Source organism: Pipistrellus kuhlii, unplaced genomic scaffold (genome assembly GCF_014108245.1).
Source record: "Pipistrellus kuhlii isolate mPipKuh1 unplaced genomic scaffold, mPipKuh1.p scaffold_m20_p_7, whole genome shotgun sequence".
Lineage (NCBI taxonomy): Eukaryota > Metazoa > Chordata > Mammalia > Chiroptera > Vespertilionidae > Pipistrellus > Pipistrellus kuhlii.
The window spans coordinates 78,345,799-78,365,984 of record NW_023425573.1 but is presented as its reverse complement, the minus strand read 5'-3'; the positions used below and the strand labels follow the sequence as shown (position 1 = coordinate 78,365,984).

At 39.4% G+C, this 20,186-nt stretch overlaps 1 protein-coding gene across 1 annotated transcript in view; it reads left to right on the top strand.

The window, feature by feature from the left end:
• The window catches only part of CNTNAP5 (contactin associated protein family member 5), a 777,625-nt gene that overhangs the window by 639,316 nt on the left and 118,123 nt on the right, over positions 1–20,186 (top strand). The window contains exons 17-18 of the mRNA XM_036421736.2: positions 3,241–3,459; positions 10,706–10,945. Coding sequence (XP_036277629.1) covers positions 3,241–3,459; positions 10,706–10,945 — 459 coding nt within the window. The remainder of the gene's footprint in view (positions 1–3,240; positions 3,460–10,705; positions 10,946–20,186) is intronic.

The following is a 20,186-nucleotide window of genomic DNA, read 5'->3' as shown; positions in this document are numbered from 1 at the left end:
GAGCTCTCTGTGTGCAGTTTGTGTCTGCACATGCTACATATGTGTTTCAACAGATTTTAGTTAAACAGAATAGCACAGTAATTATAAAAGCAAAAACTCAGAACTGGAGTTCTTACCCTTAAAAATAAATACATACAGGGTGTAACAAAAGAAGGTTCACAGCTGTGAGATTGTGAAACAATTTACTCCTGAATTATTATTTATTAACTATTGTATTACTTTTTCATACCGACAACTGTAAACTCACTTTTGCTTCACCCTGTGTATGTGAGCCTGTGTGTTCAGGGGTCACCAGTGGATCGGGAGCTCTCTGTATTAATTTCCCTCTCGCACATAATATTTTTGAATAGTAAGTAATAAAACGTGCTCTTGGAGAATTGCATGCACATGATTAAAAAAATCAAACTAATGTTAGCATTGGATAGAACTTCAACAAAAAAAAGCGTGTTGTTCTTTAGAGAACTGTGTTGTCATTGATGGTTAGAATCACTGGTGCCTGCAGTGAGGAAAATCTCTACTCTCAGCTGCATGCGCTCATTTTCCGATCGCTGCCCTCAGGGCAGCCCTGATTTCTCATGTGTAGGTGGACTGCTCGCAGGGTCTTGCCCTTATAGTACCCATAACCATGGAGACTCACACATGTCATTAGGAGGCTCATTTATCTGTGTCTAAATGGATGTGTTCTGTAGCTTGATTGAGGCAATTGACCATATTGCAATAATGTGACCTCATCATATTCCCTTGAAAGCACAAGTAATGTCTTATCGACAGAAACCTGGTATTTAAGAGCTCCAGAAAAGAGGCAAAGAACCCTGGCCAGAGGTGGTAGCGGCTGCGTGTGTGTGCTTCTCTCGTGGCTGAGTATTCTTTTTGCAAATGCACAGGAGGCATGCAAGGGAAGGGATTCTTTTATTGGCAGTTTTGACCTCCTTTCCTTCCAACAACTGAACTATCAATGGGAGGAAACCCCTGTCTTTCGTGTGAAATAAGATCCCTGATACCTAACGGCCTGGAACTGAGAACATGGAGTTGAGTGCCAACTATTTCATAATGTGAATATAATAACCACAACATAAATTTAATAAAAATTAGGCCCCAAGGCCACTCGATTCATTCCAGCAGCAGCTAATGTCATGGCTTATCATCACAGGGTAATGAACAATGATTTGGAGTTAATTATGTTGCAATGTCCAATTTGTACTTTCCGGTGCTGTATTTTGACTTTTGTGTTGTACAAAAATGCTTTAAATGCAAGTAATCTTACATTTGATGAAAATGTAAAATCCATGAGAATTAAGTTATAAACAACTTTACAATTAGGTACTGTTTTTATTTCTGTTTTACAAATGAGAACACTGAGCTTGCACAAGACAGAAAACACCTCTGGTCATGGTGGCTCCCGAGTCTTCTCTCAAGTTTGACTTTAAGGCCTTTAACTTATTACTTCCCTTTAGGTCAGGGCTCACATTTGCAAAACAATTCAAACTCCCAGTTACATAAAATGTTATAGATTGGGGTTTCTTTCACCAGAACTGGCTTTCTGTTAGGGTTTAAAGCTAAGGAGAGAGAGTTCCAGGGTGGTACTTGACCTTTGATAGTTCAGGTCTTGCAGTTGATGACTTTGTGAAATAAATACCCATCTTCTGTTTTAGGGGTAAAGGAGAGGGGCCATCTCAGGGTGCTGGGAAAGAAGGGGCCATTCCAGCCACGGCAAGGGGCTGTCTTCTCCTCAGCCTCAGTGTATTATTTACTTCTCCACTTCCTTCAGACTCAGAAAAAGTTTATGTAATATATATAAAAGGCTAAGGGACCATCCAACTGTTTGACCCATAGCTATGTGCACATCATAGCTCATGTGCACTAACCACCAGGGGACAGATGCTCAACGCAGAAGCTGCTGAGCTGAAGTGACTTGGAAGTGGCAATTCTTGGGTGATGCACCCCAGAACCAGAGAGAAGGGAGCCCGATTCTGGGGTGTATCACCCAAGAACCTCCATCTCACAATCTGAGACCCCTTGGGGGATGTCAGAGAGCTGGTTTTGGCCCAACCTGCACAGCCAGGCTGAGGGACCTCACCTGCCCAAAGGACTCTGCTCACTCCACAGACGCCCTTTGTGCTGCAGCACCACCCCAGAAGCGGTTGATGGAGAGGGACCATGGGAGGTTGGCTCCAGGGTGTGTCTGACCCATCTTGCCCAGTCCCACCCAGCCAGCCACCTTCTAATTAATTTCCTTTCAGTGTGCATGAATTTGTGCACTGGAGCACTAGTAGAAAATATGATAGTGTACACTCAATTGAGAAAAATATAGTGATTGCTTTTAATTTTGGAGTCAGATTCTACTTGCTATTTAGGAAACTTAGAGAAAATTATTCACATTTATTTTTTAACCCATCCAAAGGAAATCAAAATGATGCCTTTTTTAAAGGGTTGTTTTGAGGATGAAATGATAGATGCTGTGGTCAGTGCTTAGTACAGAGCCTGGCAGAGCTCACTGTTTCCACTATGCTGTGGCTACTCTCCTTCTGTCTTTCTGTTCATGGATCTATAATCATCACTGCCACCCCAGAACCACCATCATCTTCATACCCTGACTTGAATGCAGATTGATACAGAAGGGCAGAGTCAGGGAAGGGGCCTAGGGTGGGGGTGTTGGGGGGCTTGTGTGTCACCCCAAAAACCAGCATTTGCAACTATGTCTTCTTGGAGAAAACACTTTGACTTTCTGAGTCCCTCTCTCTCTCTCTCTCTCTCTCTCTCTCTCTCTCTCTCTCTAATCCTAGCAATAGGGTGAATGCTCATATCACATGTATTTATAATATAACATGGAAAGAACACTAGATATATCAGGTGGTGGGTCTTCTCCTTGCAGGAGCAGAGCTGCCTTGCTAATCAGTATTGATGGATTTCTGGGAGAACACAGTTGGAGCTAGAATATACAGGAAACCCAGAACCTTGGCACAAATGCATATTTTTCAGATAAACATTGGTGTTCCAAGTCCCTATGCTATTACTTGAATTCTCACATTCAAGACCAACTTGACAAAAGTGAGAGTTTGATGCTTAGTGCTTGGTAGATATTACTACTAATGGTAATTTTAATAGTGCAGGGTTTCAATGAAGTCCTCTTTGCCTGGCTATTGACATACGACCCTGTATGCCATTCATTCATGACATTATTGTGCCCTAAACACACTGACAACTCCCTTCATTTCTACCTGTTTCCCTTTCTGGTTTCAGCTCCTTCTGAGATCACTTTTGCAATTGATGTTGGGAACGGCCCCATAGAGCTCGTAGTCCAGTCTCCTTCTCCTCTGAATGACAACCAATGGCATTACGTTCGGGCCGAGAGGAACCTCAAGGTGACCTCACTGCAGGTGGACAGCCTCCCGAGGATGAGCAGGGAGACTTCGGAGGAGGGCCACTTCCGACTGCAGCTGAACAGCCAGCTGTTTGTAGGTAGGGGACATCTTAAGGCACCCTTCATGCTAAAAACCCTACAAAACTACTTTGTGACCAGGCCCAAAGGAAACTGCTTTTATCTGGACCTGAGAAATGATTAAAATGTGTCATAAAACATTTATAATGGTAAATCTTATTATACAAATTCTTTCTTGCTTGCTTCATTAGACACAACAATAAAAGATTATGCCACCCCATAGCAAATTTTAAGGTGATCTCAGACTCTTTTTGTACCTTTTCTCTTTGCAGATATGACCTTCAGCTATCCAGGGACCCCTATTAGTTTTCATTTATGATCCTATTTTGCCCTTAGAAAAAGAATAGATCAGCTGCTTGCCCCTTAGTGGTGCTAGCTCCAAATCAGTGGGCCACACTCCCCCTTTTGGCTGATATCTAATTCCTAAGAATAATCACTAGCAGTGTAATAAAATATACTGACCCTCTGAAATGGATTTCCATTATTAGTGGCATGGAGAAGAAACTGTTAGTTTTTTTAAAAGGGGGCTTCTTTGATCCTCCTGAAATCACACCCTTGGGTGGCGGCCTTACTCTCGCACAGAAAAACAGTCCTGGTCTCCAGCAATGGACTCCGCTGCTCATTCCCTCCATGAGACTCAGAATCTGAACTGGCTGTCACTGCTGGTCACAGGGCTGGAAAGGCTTAGACATTATTCATTGACTCATTCATTCATTCATTCATTCCAGTCACCGAGCACATTAAATATGTCAGGACATTGTTGGATGGTGAAGATTGGCCAGGCAAATGGTGTAATGACACTACTTTCAGAGCACTCGGTTGTGTGTGTGAGAGAGAGGGCAGGGGGGAGAGGGTAGAGAGAAATAGAAAGGAAGAGAGAGAATGAGGGGAAGTAAGAGAGAAATTTTAGCTACGTTAGTTCAGGTAGGAAAGGTCAGGTCGGACTTAGAGCTATAATTTAGAAATGACTTTATATAAGAATGTTGAGCAGGGTACATAACGCTTTAAAGTACAAAACAGACCTGTAAAATGTTGGGGATATTATAATATTATCAAAGCCAAGAAACTGCTCTTCCATAAAACTTGAAGTTTAGGTCTTAGAACAATTATATAAATAGGTTCCAAATGTGGCCACTCGACAGGATTTCATTTTCTTTCATTTTTCTTATTTAAACAGCTATCACAATACATCGCCTTCTTGTTAGTAACAGGATCCCATCAGAAATCGAAGGGTGTTTTTATTTGCTTCCTTTAAATTTGGGTCTGTACAATTTTTAACTCTGAGGGAAGCAGTCACTAAAAGCACATAAGATGAAAGAAAAGTAACAAAATATGTAATATTTTATTTTCTCAACAAAATATTTTATTTTCTCATCTGTTATGTTTTTCGTTTCTGACAGGAGCTAAAATATAAATGATTAAGATTGTATGATTATAAAGAATTTACTTAATTAATACCCCACTTAAATTATATAATTTACTATTAAAATATTTTTAAAATTTATACATCTTAAACATCACATTTTATTTCTCTGAAGAAGTCTGTTAGTCATTAAGATTTAATGTGTTTCTTTTTGAAATCAATTCAAGTAGTTTGCAATTTTCATAAATTATATTCATGCCAAAGTTTAATTTATCTTCAGGCAGTATTTATGAATCTTTCAAGCTAAAATGTGCATATAAAGATTGAATAATTTTTTGATGCTTTCATGAAAATTTCATGTCGCTATGAAATTATCATATGTCCTGAATGTGTGATCACTGTCTGCCAGCCAACAGGGAAAAGGAGGCAGCAGTGCTTCCAGGCAGCTTTCCCCAGAGGTTCCCATCGAATTGATCTCAGAGACAATGAGCTGTGGGCGGTTGGGTCTGGAGGAGAGTTCTGGCGTGAGGTGGAACCAAGGTCAGCTGTGGTGAGAGCACCTGCTTCTGTGTTTCTCTCCAATAAATTCCATCTCAAGTGTTACTCGGCTTTATTGAATTTGTCTTAATGCACTTGAAGAATAATGCTGTGGAAAGCCATTTTAGTTTGTCGGTTTGAATTCTGTTGTTTCGTGTTCAGTGATACATCCATTTACAATAGAAATATCTGGAGGCTGAAAATGCTGAAGTTGCAATATTTCTATTTTTTATAATTGAGTGGTTCATAAAAAGAGCAAAAACTAAAACAAAACAAACAAAAAGCAAGCTCTATTTAGTTAGAGCAGCCAAAATGCAGAATCGCATTCCCTATCATTGGGAAATGTGGAGACACTGGATATTGTTATTTCTTAGGCAGGAAAAGATGCATTAGTGTGTCCTCCTTCCTGGGATAGATTGAGCGTGGCACTGCTTAAATATTAATTCCGTTGTGTCTGACCAGATTCCTTTAGACAATGAGCAATTTTCAGTCAAAACAGAGCATGGTTCAGCATCACATCACTGGTCTCACTGCTTGCTCCTGAGTCTTCCTGAGCAGGAGAGGCTGGTTGCATTTTATAATGTTGGACACCACTACTCTTGGAATGTGGCAGGCATTCTGGGTTCCCATAAGTTATGTTTTCCGTTCAGGCTTTTATCTCCATGATAGTTGTATTTACAGCCATGCGATTTTTCTGGTCACCTCACTTTGGCAGAGTCGGGGGAACTGTATAACAGGTGGCCTCCGGAATGGCTGCTGCATGCCTGGACCTCCATCCTTAGCCCTCTGGGAGGTCTCATCCATCCGCGTGGCTGTTTTCTGCTAATGGCCACTCACTATGAAATAAGGCAGGAGAAGCCCAAGAACAGGCACCACGGCAAGCAGCGAAGCCAGGAGATCTGGGTGTGGATCTGGATGAACTGCTATGGGGCCTTGGTAGGAAAACAACAGCCTAAGTATGCTGGTTGTCCTCACCCTTAGAATGAGAACGAGCAGGCTGGGAACTGATTATTTTTCAGTTTGAGGATCTGCTGTTACCACACACCTATGGGAATGGCACCTTTATCCCTGTGCTCTGTGTATACGGCAGCAAGGAAAAGTCTCACTCTGCACAAACCTAACACCCTGTTCCAAATGTGCTGAAATCAGAGAGCCGGCTTTTCATAAAGGTGTTGGCCTGTGAGTTTCATTTTTGTGTGTCTTTACTTCCTCTTGCTTCATGGGACTCCCCACCCACCTTTTTTTTTTCTTTTTTTTTTTTTCTTTTTTGTCTTGGCTTTTTATCTGTGCCAAAACAAACTATATCTGTTCCAACATATAACTCCTGGGGAAAATTCTATACTGACTTGATAAATCATAAAGTTGCAGAGATTCCCAAAATGCTACTCTTGCTTCCCCACTGGCAGGGAATTAAAATTTCTGTTTTCAGGTGAACTGTGTCTAATGTGGTGAGGGCAAACAAGAGAAATAAATGGAGGCCCCTGTACCTGTACTCAGGAGGGCATGGGATCAAGCTGTGTCTCTGGAAGCAGTGAGCATTTGACCAGATGCCACATAGAGGGTTTCTGAAAGGCGGAAGTGATGAGAGTCACGTTTTGAAGAGTTTATTCATACTTAGTCGAAGGAAGCAGCATCACAATGAACAGTCTCAATACCAACAGCCAACTGACAAGTTTCATACAAAAGTGCTTCCAGTGAGGCCAGCTGATGGAGTACGTTGTCAGGAGGAGGGATATAAAAGCAAGAGGATAAATACACATGTGTACGTTACTTGGTAGAAGGGACCATGAAGGACACCAGGGAAAGGAAGGGAAAAATCACTTAATGGCAGTGTTGACCCAAATTGTCTAATCAAATACCCCAATAGTTCCATTTAGGATTTTAAGGATGTGAAGGTATATAGGCTTTGAAGATTAAGAGGTCTCAGTCTGACTCCTGGCTATGCTATGTTAAATCTGTTTTCATCTTGACTCTGGCCAAAGAAATGTCTTAGACGTTAAGTTTTCTCAATTATGTAAATGTGAATAATATAGATAATACCTTTTTCCCACATTGAGTATTGATGAGTTCATTATAAAGTTTCTGACATACAGCAAATATGTTGTGTGTTTTTTTTAGAATCACAGGCATTGTTCTGATTTTCAAAGGTCTTGCAGATTAGATATGACCCAATTAAATGATTTTCAGTAGCTTTAAGGATAATGTTACATTTTTCTTATTGTTTAACTTTCAACCTCTGTAAACTCTAGACAACATGCAGCCAAGTAGAGATAAGAGTATACAGGAACATGTGAAAAATAAAATGAGTACAGGGGCCAGGAAGGCCTTGTGAGTGACTGAAGTGCCCCTGGTTGGGATATGGCCAAGTGGTGAGTGCACGTGTGCCCTCTCAGTGCAGCAGAGTCTTGGTGTGCAGGAGAGCAAGTTAATTGTCAACAGATATAAAATGTTTAAAATAGTTTTGTTTTTTAAAAATGGGAAAATTAAAATAAATAGAGAGGAAAATAAGTATGTGAACTAAGGAATGCATGTATATGAGGGTAGGTGTGTGTGTTGTGATGGTCGGGATGAAGGAAGAGAGCCATGGAGTGCATGGGGGAAGATGCCACACAACATAAATTCAAAGTACATGAGGAGGTCCAAAGTCAAGGTGGACCATGAATCCCTGGGGAGCCATTAGCAAGCAGCTCAGATGCCAGCTGCCCTGAAGTCACAACAGGAAGATGGATCAATGAGTGCAGACTAGATCTTTCATGTATATCAACTGTGCTAAGGATTTGAGTGTGATTTTCTGCAATAACTGCTCTTTGAACTGGCAGAATGGAATTTTTACATGTGGTTGATCTCTCTTATTGCAAAACGGCGAGTGGATCAAAAGAGTCAGGGTTGACCTTGGGAAGACAGTTGTTGCTGGGATTCAATCGGAGTGTGTGTGCTCTGGGTGTGGGAAGAATCTGATGGGTCCAGAAGAACCTGGGAGAGCAGATCCACAGCTGGGTGGGGGGAAGGGCTGTGAGAGAGGAGGAGGGAAGACTGGCTGCATTTCTGCACAGTATTCAAATTTCACAGAGTCACGCCTCCAGCACAACTGTACACACAGTAGGTATTGTCAAAAGTGCAGAGTGTTGACAACCTGACAGGGCCTGGGTGTGTGTGTGGGAAGAGGAGGGAATCTCATATTCTCTAGTTTTTCTTCCCTCATAGAGAATAAAAGCAGTCAGGTATTGCCATTTAGTTCATAGTCCTTTGTGTCACTGTGTTTTGTCAGCATGTGGGATGGAGCTGATCCTCTTGTCTTGGGCCATCCTCTGTCTCAAATTCAAGGGGTGCATGTCTGCCAGAGAAACCACCACAGCCATCTTTTCCATTTATAAACTTGTAGGCTGAGTCACACCCAAAAAAAAATGGGCAACAGATCCTGCATTCTCCACCTCTGCTAAAGAAAAATAGCACTAACAAGACATATGAAGAGTTATTTAAATCCAGGGAGTGACTACAAAATGAGGAAAAATAGAACAAAACATTGGATTGTCTAAGTGTTGTCCTCTATTCTACACAATCTCCAGGAAAGAATGAACCTTCCTCTATGATCTGCTGTGTTTACAATTGATTTATCTTGTGGTTAAAGGAGATTTACTCACTAAAATTGAGACAGATGGGAGGATGCAATTTAGGTTTGACCTCCTGGCCAACCTGAGTATCACTTACCAGAACAGAAAATACAGTGGAGTTTTATTATTCCTTTAGGATAAGAGACTAGATTAATCCTCTAGGAACATTCTGTCTTTAGGTGCAGATAGTGGCTGACATACATATATTTGCATGTCTGATGACCTGGTGTGGTTCAGGGAAGGGCAAATTCTCCCTGCTTCTACCTTATATTGCCACCATCCCCATTTGCAATTATTTGCTTGTCCACTCTGCCAAGCTAACTGATGCCAGAAAATTTTACATTACATGTTAATTCCTTTAACATACCCAGCTTTGTTTCTTGTTGAACATTTGGAATTCATATCTGTGCCTACCTAATGGGAATATATTTTTATCATTTGCTAGTCCAAGATTTAATGAGGTTGCAATATGAAGAACTGGAAATAAATGAGGTTCAGAAAGCATAGATGACTTACACAGAAACAAATGGCAGGCAGGCTTTGTTCTCCAACACACCTTCTCCTCTCCTGTAGTACTCCATGTACACCTGGAAGACCTGAGTGCCCTCCAGCTACCTCTATGCATGGATTTGAGCTGAAAGCATTGCATTTAGAATGGAATTTAGGTTCTTTAATGCCATGTATACATTTTCTCTGGGACTTTCCAGAACTCTCAACACAAAATAAATATATGCTGATGGGCTTTAGCTTTTTTTTTTTTTTTTTTTTGCTTTTTGTTTCTCAAATGACATATTTCTGATAGTACGTGTTTAGGCTAATAGAATCCTGGGTTTCAAATAGTAACAAAATATTCTGTATCTTTGATTCACTCTGTTGATAGATAATTTGCAATGAGCATTGTGGTTGTCTCTGAAACCTTCAAAATATGCCCTCAGCTGAAAGTTGGCTTGCAATCATTTTCTGCATTCCAGCAGAAGAAATGTGTCATCCAAATAACAATTTGAGTGTAATTTCTGAGATCAATATGTATATACCATTGTGAGGATTTAAGTGAAGGGGTAACAAAGAGCAGTGATTGAGGATGTACTATATTTTCACTAAGCTTTACTATATACATATGGAATAGACTAAGTCTTATTTTATAGGCCAATGGGGGGTTCATGTGAGTCAGTGGTGGATCACCTAGTAAGATGGAGTTGGATTCCATGTCTGTCTTGTCCTAAAGTCCACCCTCTTTGTAGTCCACCATACTGCACCCATAAGCACTGCAATTTCTAACTCCAGGAGCCTAACAACTCGCTTCTAACTTTGCCAGAGGCACAATTTCTCTGTGTGTTCCACTTCAGAGAAATGTCTGCAGTAGACAACAAATACACTTTATTTCATTTGCAAGGATCATGATTTTTTTTTATCTTGAAAGCTCTACCTTAAATATGTACAGTACAGGATTCCACATGAACTATAACATTTAAAAAGCAATTTGTGTGTGTGTGTGTGTGTGTGTGTGTGTGTGTGTGTGTGCGCATGGGAGTGGGAGGGTAGGAGGAGTGTTTCTCTCAGCCTGAAAAAAAAACAAAAAACATGCATTTCCCCTAGACTCTTTAAATTTCTAATTCTCCATGTAAACTTTAATGAAAAATTTCTCCACAGCATCACAACAGAATAATAGTTGACTGTTATGAATGCCAAAATTAAATTAAAAAAATCTGAACCCTGTGATTCCTAATTTTTTTTCATTTGTTTTTCATCACTTAGGAGGAACATCATCAAAACAGAAAGGCTTTCTAGGATGCATACGTTCCTTGCACTTGAATGGGCAGAAACTGGACCTGGAGGAACGGGCCAAGGTCACCTCTGGAGTCCGACCAGGATGCCCAGGCCATTGCAGTAGTTATGGCAGCATTTGCCACAATGGGGGCAAGTGTGTGGAGAAGCGCAGTGGATACTTCTGCGATTGCACCAGTTCACCATATGAAGGGCCCTTTTGCAAAAAAGGTACACTGGTCATGTTTGTTTTCCAATATACCATGTAATAGCCTATGGCCAAGTCATATTATTCCTTCACCATGCAGAATCCTCAATCCATCATTTAGTCTTCCTCATTTTTTCTCTTTTAAGAGACTCCACATATCTCCTCAACATAATTACATAGAATCATTATCATTGTGTATAGACCCTGACAGTGAAATTGTACTATATGGATAGCAATAAGGCAAATAGGCTCGCCATGGCCAAGAGTTAGTGAGCATTGGGAAAGGTTGACTCTCACTTATGTTGGGTCACCTGAATCATGAAGGGTGCACTGAACTTACCAGTTCAGATTATCCCATCCATAATAAAATTAAAGACTCATAGCATAGCCAGCACGGCTCAGTGGTTGAGCATTGATCTATGAACCAGGAGGTCACAGTATGATTCCTAGCCAGGTACATACTTGGGTTGTGGGCTCAATCCCCAGTGTGGGGTGTACTGATCAATGATTCCCTCTCACCATTTTTGTTTCTTTCTCTTTCTCCCTCTCTTCTCCTCTCTGAAATCAATAAAAACATATTTTTTTTTAAATAAAGACTCATAGAATCTAGCCCTGGAGGAACCTTATAGACCCTTATGCAATTCTAAGTAATTTCTACAACAGGGTTAGTATAGATAAGTTAGTAAAATCAGTATCTTGTATTTAATAAAAATCTCCCTATTCTACAGTTGAAATAATTGGGGTTTTTATCCAGTGAGGCTATCACTAAGATGGAAGGAGAATTAAAGAGATTCCCAGACAAGAAGAAGCTAAAAGAGTTTATTACCACCAAACCAATATTACAAGAAATGTTAAAAAATCCTCTTTAAGAAAAAATAAAAAAGAGGAATATAGTTATAGAGAATGAAATGGAAATAAATATGTACATATCAATAATCACATTAAATGTAATCAGTTTAAATGCTCCAATCAAAAGACATTGGAAACTAAATAAATAAGAAAATAAGACCTATATATAATGTTATCTGCAAGAGACCCAACTCAGGAAACTCAGGATGAAAGACACACACAGACTAAAATTAAAGGACAGCCTATCTAATAAGAGAGTGATATGCAAATTAACCATTACACTGCTATACCCACAAGCCATCTTGTGTCCACTTGGTGGCAGCCAATCAGGAGTGAATATGCAAAGTAACCTAACCAAGATTGCTATGGTCCCAGAGTGAGCAGGAGGCTTGGGTTTTCCCAGAAATGGAGGAAGCCAAGCTTTCTACACAACTTGGCTGGATAAAGTCTCTACTCAAGGTTACAAAGTCTCAATTATAGAAGATAAATAAATATAAGACACCAGGGCCAACACTTGAGTCGCCAGGGGTCATGTCCAGCCTGCTAACCACCATGGGCCCCTCGTCCCAAGGGTACCCCCAACCTTATCTGGGACACCATTCAGGGCAAACCAGCAGGCCCCACCCATGCACCAGGCCTCTATCCTATCTAATAAAGGAGTAATAAGCAGATGGACCATTACTCCATACACACAAATTGGCTGCCACCAGGTGGACACAAGATGACCACCACAAGATGGCCAGCAGGGGAGGGTAGTTGAGAAGAACCAGGCCTGCAAGGGAGGTCAGTTGGGTGTGATCAAGCCTATAGGGGAGGGCATTTTGGGGTGACCAGGCCATCAGGGGAGAGAAGTTGGGGGTGACCAGGCCTGCAGGGGAGCTCAGTTAGGGGTGACTAGGCCTGTAGGGGAGCTCAGTTAAGGGTGATCAGGCTTACAGGGGAGAGTAGTTAGGGGCAAACAGGCTGGCAGTGGAGTGGTTAGGCATCAATCCGGATGGCAGGAGAGTGGCTAGGATGTGATCAGGATGGCAGGAAGAAGCTGTTAGGGGCAATCATGAAGGCAGGCAAATGAGCAGTTGGGAGCCAGCAGTCCTGGATTGTGAGAGGGTTGTCCAACTTCCTGTTAAGGCCCAATACCGCTAAAGGGGAAGTTGGACATCCCTGGAGTTGTCCCAGATTAGAAAAGGTGCAGGCTGGGCTGAGGGACACACCCCCATGTACAAATTTCATGCATCAGGCCTCTAGTAAACACATATTTCATACAAATCTAAATGAAAATATAAAGCTGGGGTAGCAACATTTATATTACACAAAATATACTTTAAAACAAAGGTTTTAGTAAAAGACAAAGAAGAAACTAAATAATGATAAAGAGAGTAATTCAAGAAGAGGATATACCCCTTGTAAACATATATTAGTATATGCCCAACATAGGAACACCTAAATATATAAAGCAAAAATTTTTTAAAATATATTTTATTGATTTTTCACAGAGAGGAAGAAAGAGGAATAGAGAGTTATAAACATCGATGAGAGAGAACCATCAATCAGTTGCCTCTTGCACACCCCCCACTAGGGATATGCCTGCAACCAAGGTACATGCCCCTGACCGGAATCGAACCGGGGACCTTTCAGTCCGCAGGCCAACACTCTATCCACTGAGCCAAACCAGTTTCGGCTATATAAAGCAAATTTTGATGGAGATAAAGAGACACAGCAGCAGTAATACAATAATAACAAGAAATTTAACACTACACTAACATCAATAAATAGTTCTTAGAAACCGAAAATCAACAAGAAAATAATGACTTTAAAGTACACACTAGATTAGATTATTTTTATTTATATCTCCAGACCATTTTACCCCAAAACAGCAGAATATACATTCTTTTCAATTGCACATAGAGCATTGTCTAAGGTAGGCCACATGTTGGGATACAAAAACAAATCTCAATGAATTTAAGAAGACTGAAATCATATTAAGCATCTTCTCTGACCATAATGGTTTGAAACTTGAAATTAATCAGAAGAAAAAACAAATCAAAAACCTAAAAACCCACAATGAAAAGGAGGCTAAATAATATGTTAATAAACAATGGATAGGTTTACAGAGAAATCAAGGAAGAAATTAAAAGATACCCGGAAACAAATGAAAATTAAAGCACAACTCAAAATGGAATATGGCAAAAGCAGTCCTAAGAAGAAAATTAACTGCATTTCAGACCTACCTCAAGAAATAAGAAAAATCTCAAGTAAGGTGTTCAACTTTACCCTTAACAGAACTAATAAAACAAAAATAAACCAAGCCCCAAGAGAGCACAAAAAAGTTAAATACCAGATCATAGATAAGCAAAAAAAGAGTCCAAAAAGCAATACAAATGATCAATAAAAACAAGAGCTGGTGCTTTGAAAAGATAAACAAGATTGATAAACCTTTAGTGAGACTTTACAAGATGAAAGGACAGTTGATCCATATAAATAAAATCAGGAATGAAAGAGAAGTTACAACTGACAACATAGCAATAAAGAATAGTAAGAAAATATTACAAATAGCTATATGTGAAGAAATTGGACTAATGCAGTGGTTGGCAAACTCATTAGATAACAGAGCCAAATATCAACAGCACAACAATTAAAAGTTCATTTGAGAGCCAAATTTTTTAAACTTAAACTTCTTCTAACACCACTTCTTCAAAATAGACTCACCCAGGCATGGTATTTTGTGGAAGAGCCACACTCAAGGGGCCAAAGAGCTGCAGAGCTGCACGTGGCTTTCAAGCCGTGTTTGCCAACCACTGGGCTAATGGGTAAATTTCTAGAAATATGCAATTTTCTAAAATTGAATCAAGAAGAATCAGGAAATCTGAACAGACTGATTATCTATCTATCTATCTATCTATCTATCTATCTATCTATCTATCTATTATCGGATATGCAAATAGACAGAAAGGGGGAACAACCAAAAAAACAAACAACTTGTTGTTACGAAGTGTGCTGACCACCAGGGGCACATGCAGAACATGGCATGCTTTGGCAGCAGGTGGCAGAACATGGAACAAGGTGAGTGTTGGCCATGGCAGGATGGTGGAGCAGGTGAGTAGGGGTTCCAGACCAAGGTGGAGCATGGGTTGCTCGTATCGGGGCAAACCTCTGGTGGTTACTAAAAAGTCTTTGCTCCTGCTCTTCATTCTCCTGGCCGAGGCTCACACTTGCGGCTGGCACCTACCCCACTCACACCTGCTGCCAGTCCCAGAGCCTTTGCTCGCATCTGCTGCTGGCCACTGGCAACCAGCATTGGTTCTGATTACTCAGCACCATCGGTGGGTGCAAGCGATGGCTGCTGGCCCCAATTAATCCTCAGGCCTTCTCCACCTCCCATTGCTCCTAAAGGATGATTGTGTCAGCAGCCACTGCTCACACCCACTGCTAGCGCTGGTCCCAATGGCTCCACACCATCAGTGGGTGCAAGTGGGGCCACGGCCATCAGTGCATGGAAGCGGCAGTGGGAGCAGGGCTGCCAGCAGAGAGGGACCTGGGGGCCTTAAAGATGGGCCAAGACTCACCCTATGCCCACTGCAAGCAATCAGTCCACAGATCCTTTCAAGGTGCACAAATTCATGTACCGGGCCCCTAGTAATTAATGAAATTGAAGTAGGAAAAAAAAAAAAAGTCCTGAACAAATAGCTTCACAGGAAAATTTTACCAAACATTCAAAGAAGAACTAATACCTATTCTTCTCAAACCATTCCAAACTATTCAAGAGGAGGGAATACTTCCAAGCATCACCCTAATCCCAAAACTAGATGTCACTACAAAGAAAGAAAACTATAGGCCAGTATTCTTGTTGAACACAGATGCTAAAATCCTCAACAAAATATTAATAAACCAGCTAATACATTAAAATTTCATATACCATAACCAAGTGGCATTTATGCCTGAGATACAACATTGGTACAATATCTGCAAATCAGTTAACATGATACACTAAGTAAACAAAATGAAAGCTAAAAATCACCTGATTGTATGAATAAGTGCAAATGAAGAATTTGATAAAAGTTTGCCTCCTTTTATTTACAATAAAAACTCTCAGCAAACTGGGAATAGAGTTACTATACCTCCACATAATAAAATCATATATAACAAACACACAGTCAACATCATACTCAATGGCAAAAAAACAGAAACATTTCCCTTAAAATTGGGAACAAGACAGGGTTGTCACTTACCACTGTTAGTCGACATAGTATTAGAAGTCCTAGTCACGGCAATAAAACAACAAGAAGAAATAAAATGAAGGCAAATTGGAAAGGAATTAGTATCCTCTAATTATTTGCAGATGTCAGGATACTATAAAAGAGAACATTAAATATTTCACTTTAAAAATGTGGATTCCTGGCTGGTGTTGCTCAGTGGTTGTAGCGTCAGCCTGAGCATGAATGGGTCCTGGGTTCATTCCAGGTCAGGGACATGGGTTGTGGTTTCACTCCCTGCCCCCTGGCTGGGAGCATGCAGAAGACAACTGATTGATGTGTCTCTTTCACATTAATGTTCCCCTCCCCTCCCCGATTCCCTCCCACTCTCTCTGAAAAGCAATGGAAGAAATATCCTCATGTGAAGATTAACAACAACAAAACTATATGGAACTGATAAATACATTTAGTAAATTAGCAGATACAAAATAAATCTCCAGAAATATTTTTATACATCCATTATGAACTATCAAAAAGAAACAAAGAAGATAATCCCATTTTTAGTTGCATTAAAAATAATACCTAGGGATAAATTTGATCAAGAATATAAAGTATCTCTACTCGGAATATTATAAGACATTGAAGAAAGAAGTTGAAGAAGATACAAATAAATGGAAGCATATATAATGCTCATGAAAAAAAATAACAGAACTAGTACTGTTAAAATATCCATACTACCCAAAGCAATCTACAGATTTGATGCAATTCCCAACAAAATATCAATGGTGTGTTTCACAGAACTAGAACAAATAATTCAAAAAATACATATATGGAACTGCAAAATAGCCATAGCAGTCTTAAGAAAGAAGTACATAAGTAGAGGAATCATAACACAAGACAATAGTAATTAAAACAGCATTGCATAGGCACAAAAATAGGCCTGTCGACCAATTGAACAGAATAGAGAACCTAGAAATAAGCCCATGCTTCTATGATCAATTGGTATTTGACAAAGGAAAGAAGAATATAATGGGGTAAAGACATTCTATTCAATAAAAGGTATTAGAAAAATTGGAGAGGTATATGCAAAAAACAAACAAACAAACAACAACAACAACAACAAAAAACCACAACAAAACAACTAAAGAAATTAGATGACTCTTTTACATCATATACAAGAAGGGAAGGAAGGTCTACCCTTGCATGAATTTTGTGAATAGGGCCTCTAGTGTAGTCAATACTACTTTATTTTATTTTTTTTATAGGGGGATTTTAAAAAAATATATTTTATTGATTTTTTACAGAGATGAAGAGAGAGAGATAGTTAGAAATATCGATGAGAGAATCATTGATCAGCTGCCTCTTGCACACTCCCTACTGGAGATGTCCCCTCAACCAAGGTACATGCCTTTGACCAGAATCAAACCTGGGACCTATCAGTCCACAGGCCAAGGCTCTATGCACTGAGCCAAACCGGTTTCGGCATCAATACTACTTTAATAACTATGTATGGCACCCATTGGGTACAGGAATATTAGGGGGAACACTTTTTGAAGTGTATGATTGGCTAACCATTATGCTGTATGAAACTAATAAAAACTAATGTTGAATGCAAATAATCATTTACTTTAAAAATAATAATTTTGAAAAAGTATTTAAATTATCAAAATAAAGTAGGGCACTATGTTGGCCCTACAATTTGTACAATTACTTTTCTCCCAAAGAGCACCATTTTAAACACCACTTATATTCAAACAATAATGATAGTTATGATGACAACAGTTATATATCCCTATGCCAAACAATGCTTTATTTGATCCAACTTCCTGTTGGAATTTTAAAACATTATGGACAGAAGCACCCCTGATTGTGTTCAAAGAATCTATAATTCATACTCTTCATCCAACTGCACTGTCCAGTTAGTGTAAATTACTTGCTTGTCAGTGCTGGAGGGCACTGTGCTCTTTGGGAGAAAAGTAATTGTACAAATTGTAGGGCCAACAGAGTGCCCTACATTACAGCTTGGAATAAAACAGGGCCCATCAGATAGGCTCCCATTGTAGCAAAGGATGCAAAGTGCTGCTGGAGGAGGTCTCTGAGCACCATCCCTGAAAACTGTGAATGCCAACCTTACACTGGTTCCGCATGCTAGAAGAAGCAAATGCAGAATGGACACCACCAGGTGACAGCACTCAGTGTCCTGGCTTTGTTTTACGGGATCTATAGCCAAGCTTTTATTTGGGGGGAAAAAATGTAGAGCTCTGCATTTTTCCAGGGACATTGTTCAAATACCTCATAAATCATATTGTTCTGAATGTGGCCCAATTTTTCATTGGCTCCTTTCTCCAAAGAAGCTCCTATGAATTATCTACTGTCCAGTCACTGTATCATTTGATTTAATTTGTTGGATTTTCCTCTGTGCTTGCTCCCCACTTGTTATTTTGATCTACAAGCAAAATACACAAACATGTGTTTAGCCTTTCAGCTTGTTTCATATTTCACTGTTTCCAAACTCCCCTGTCCATCCTTTAAATAAAGGAAATAATTCTCTTTATATTCAGCAGTCCCCATGTACCAAATCTATCAGCCATGCCAATTGCCTTTGGGAACCACGGTGTGGGACTGAAATGGTGCCATTAGCTACCAGTGGTCCCGAACAAAGTGACTTTCTATTGGAGCAGTCTTCTGTGCAAACTTACTATGGCATGTGTATTTCAGGGTGTGCAAATACTGGAAAGATCTGGGGTAGAATTAGGGAGATTTATCCATATGTCTTAATTATTGAACAAATCATTTATTCTTATTCCCCAACATAGTAAGGAGGATGGTAATATCTGCATTTAACTGATATTCACAGAGGTGTAGTGACTTGCTAATAAATATCAGAGATGGAGGTCCAACTATCTTTTAGACTCCTTTTCCCCATATATGATCTTAATTTAATTCTATACAATAATGTAGCAATAAGATTAAAATATGTAGGGGTTTTTTGTGTTTTTTTGGAAAAAAAATGTTATTTAATTTGCATAGCATGACAATGAACTTTTTAATATGTACAATTCATGGGATTTTAGCATATTCATGAAGTTGTGTAACCATCACCACTATTTAATTTCAGACTATTTTTATCATTATCTGCAAAGAATCTCATACCCATTAGTATAATAGAAATCCCCCACCAACCACTCTCTCCAGTTCTTGGAAATTACTAATCTACTTTCTATCACTAAGGATTTGTCTATTCTGAATATTTCATATAAATAGAATCATGCAATATATAGCTTTTTGGAGTCACTTCCTCTCACTTAGCATGATTTCAAAGTTCATCTATGTTGTAAAATTTTTCAGTACTTTATTATTTTTTATTTTCCAATGACTGTTTCAGACTCTGGAAGCACCACATTTCATTCATTTGTTTATCAGTTGATAATTTGGGGTGTTTCTCTTTGTGTGTGTATTATTATGAATAATAATTCTAGTAATATTCTTGTACATGATTTTGTATGAACTTATGTTGTCTAGTTCTTTGCATATGAACCTAGAAGTGGAATTGCAGGGTCATATTGTAACCATATGTTTAACTTTTTGAGAAACTTGCAAACTGTTTTTCAAAGTGGATGCTCTATTTTATATTCTCACCAGCAAAATATGAGGATTCTGACTTCTCCTCATCCTCACAAACACATTATTGTCTGCCTTTTTTTATAATACTGTCATAAAAAAGTAAAATGAGATTTCACTGTGGTTTTTGATTTGCATTTCTTAACATATATTTTATTGACTTTTTACAGAAAGGAAGGGAGAGGGATAGAGAATTAGAAACATCAATGAGAGAGAAACATATATCAGCTGCCTTCTGCACACCTTTAACCGGGGATGTGCCTACAACCAAGGTACATGCCCCTGACTGGAATTGAATCCGGGACCCTTCAGTCTGCAGGCTGACACTCTATCCATTGAGCCAAACCGGCTAGGGATGATTTGCATCTTCTTAATGACTACTACTATTTAACATCTCTTTATGTACTTATTACCCATGTGTATATCCTCTTTGGTGAAATATCTATTCAAATATTTTGTCAATTTTTATTTATTTATTTTTATTGTGCAGTTGTAGGAATTCTTTTTATATTCTGAATATAATTTTCCTATTAGATATATGATTTGCAAATGTTTTCTCCATTTCTCAGTTTCTTGGTAGTATCTTTTAAGAACAAAAGTTTGG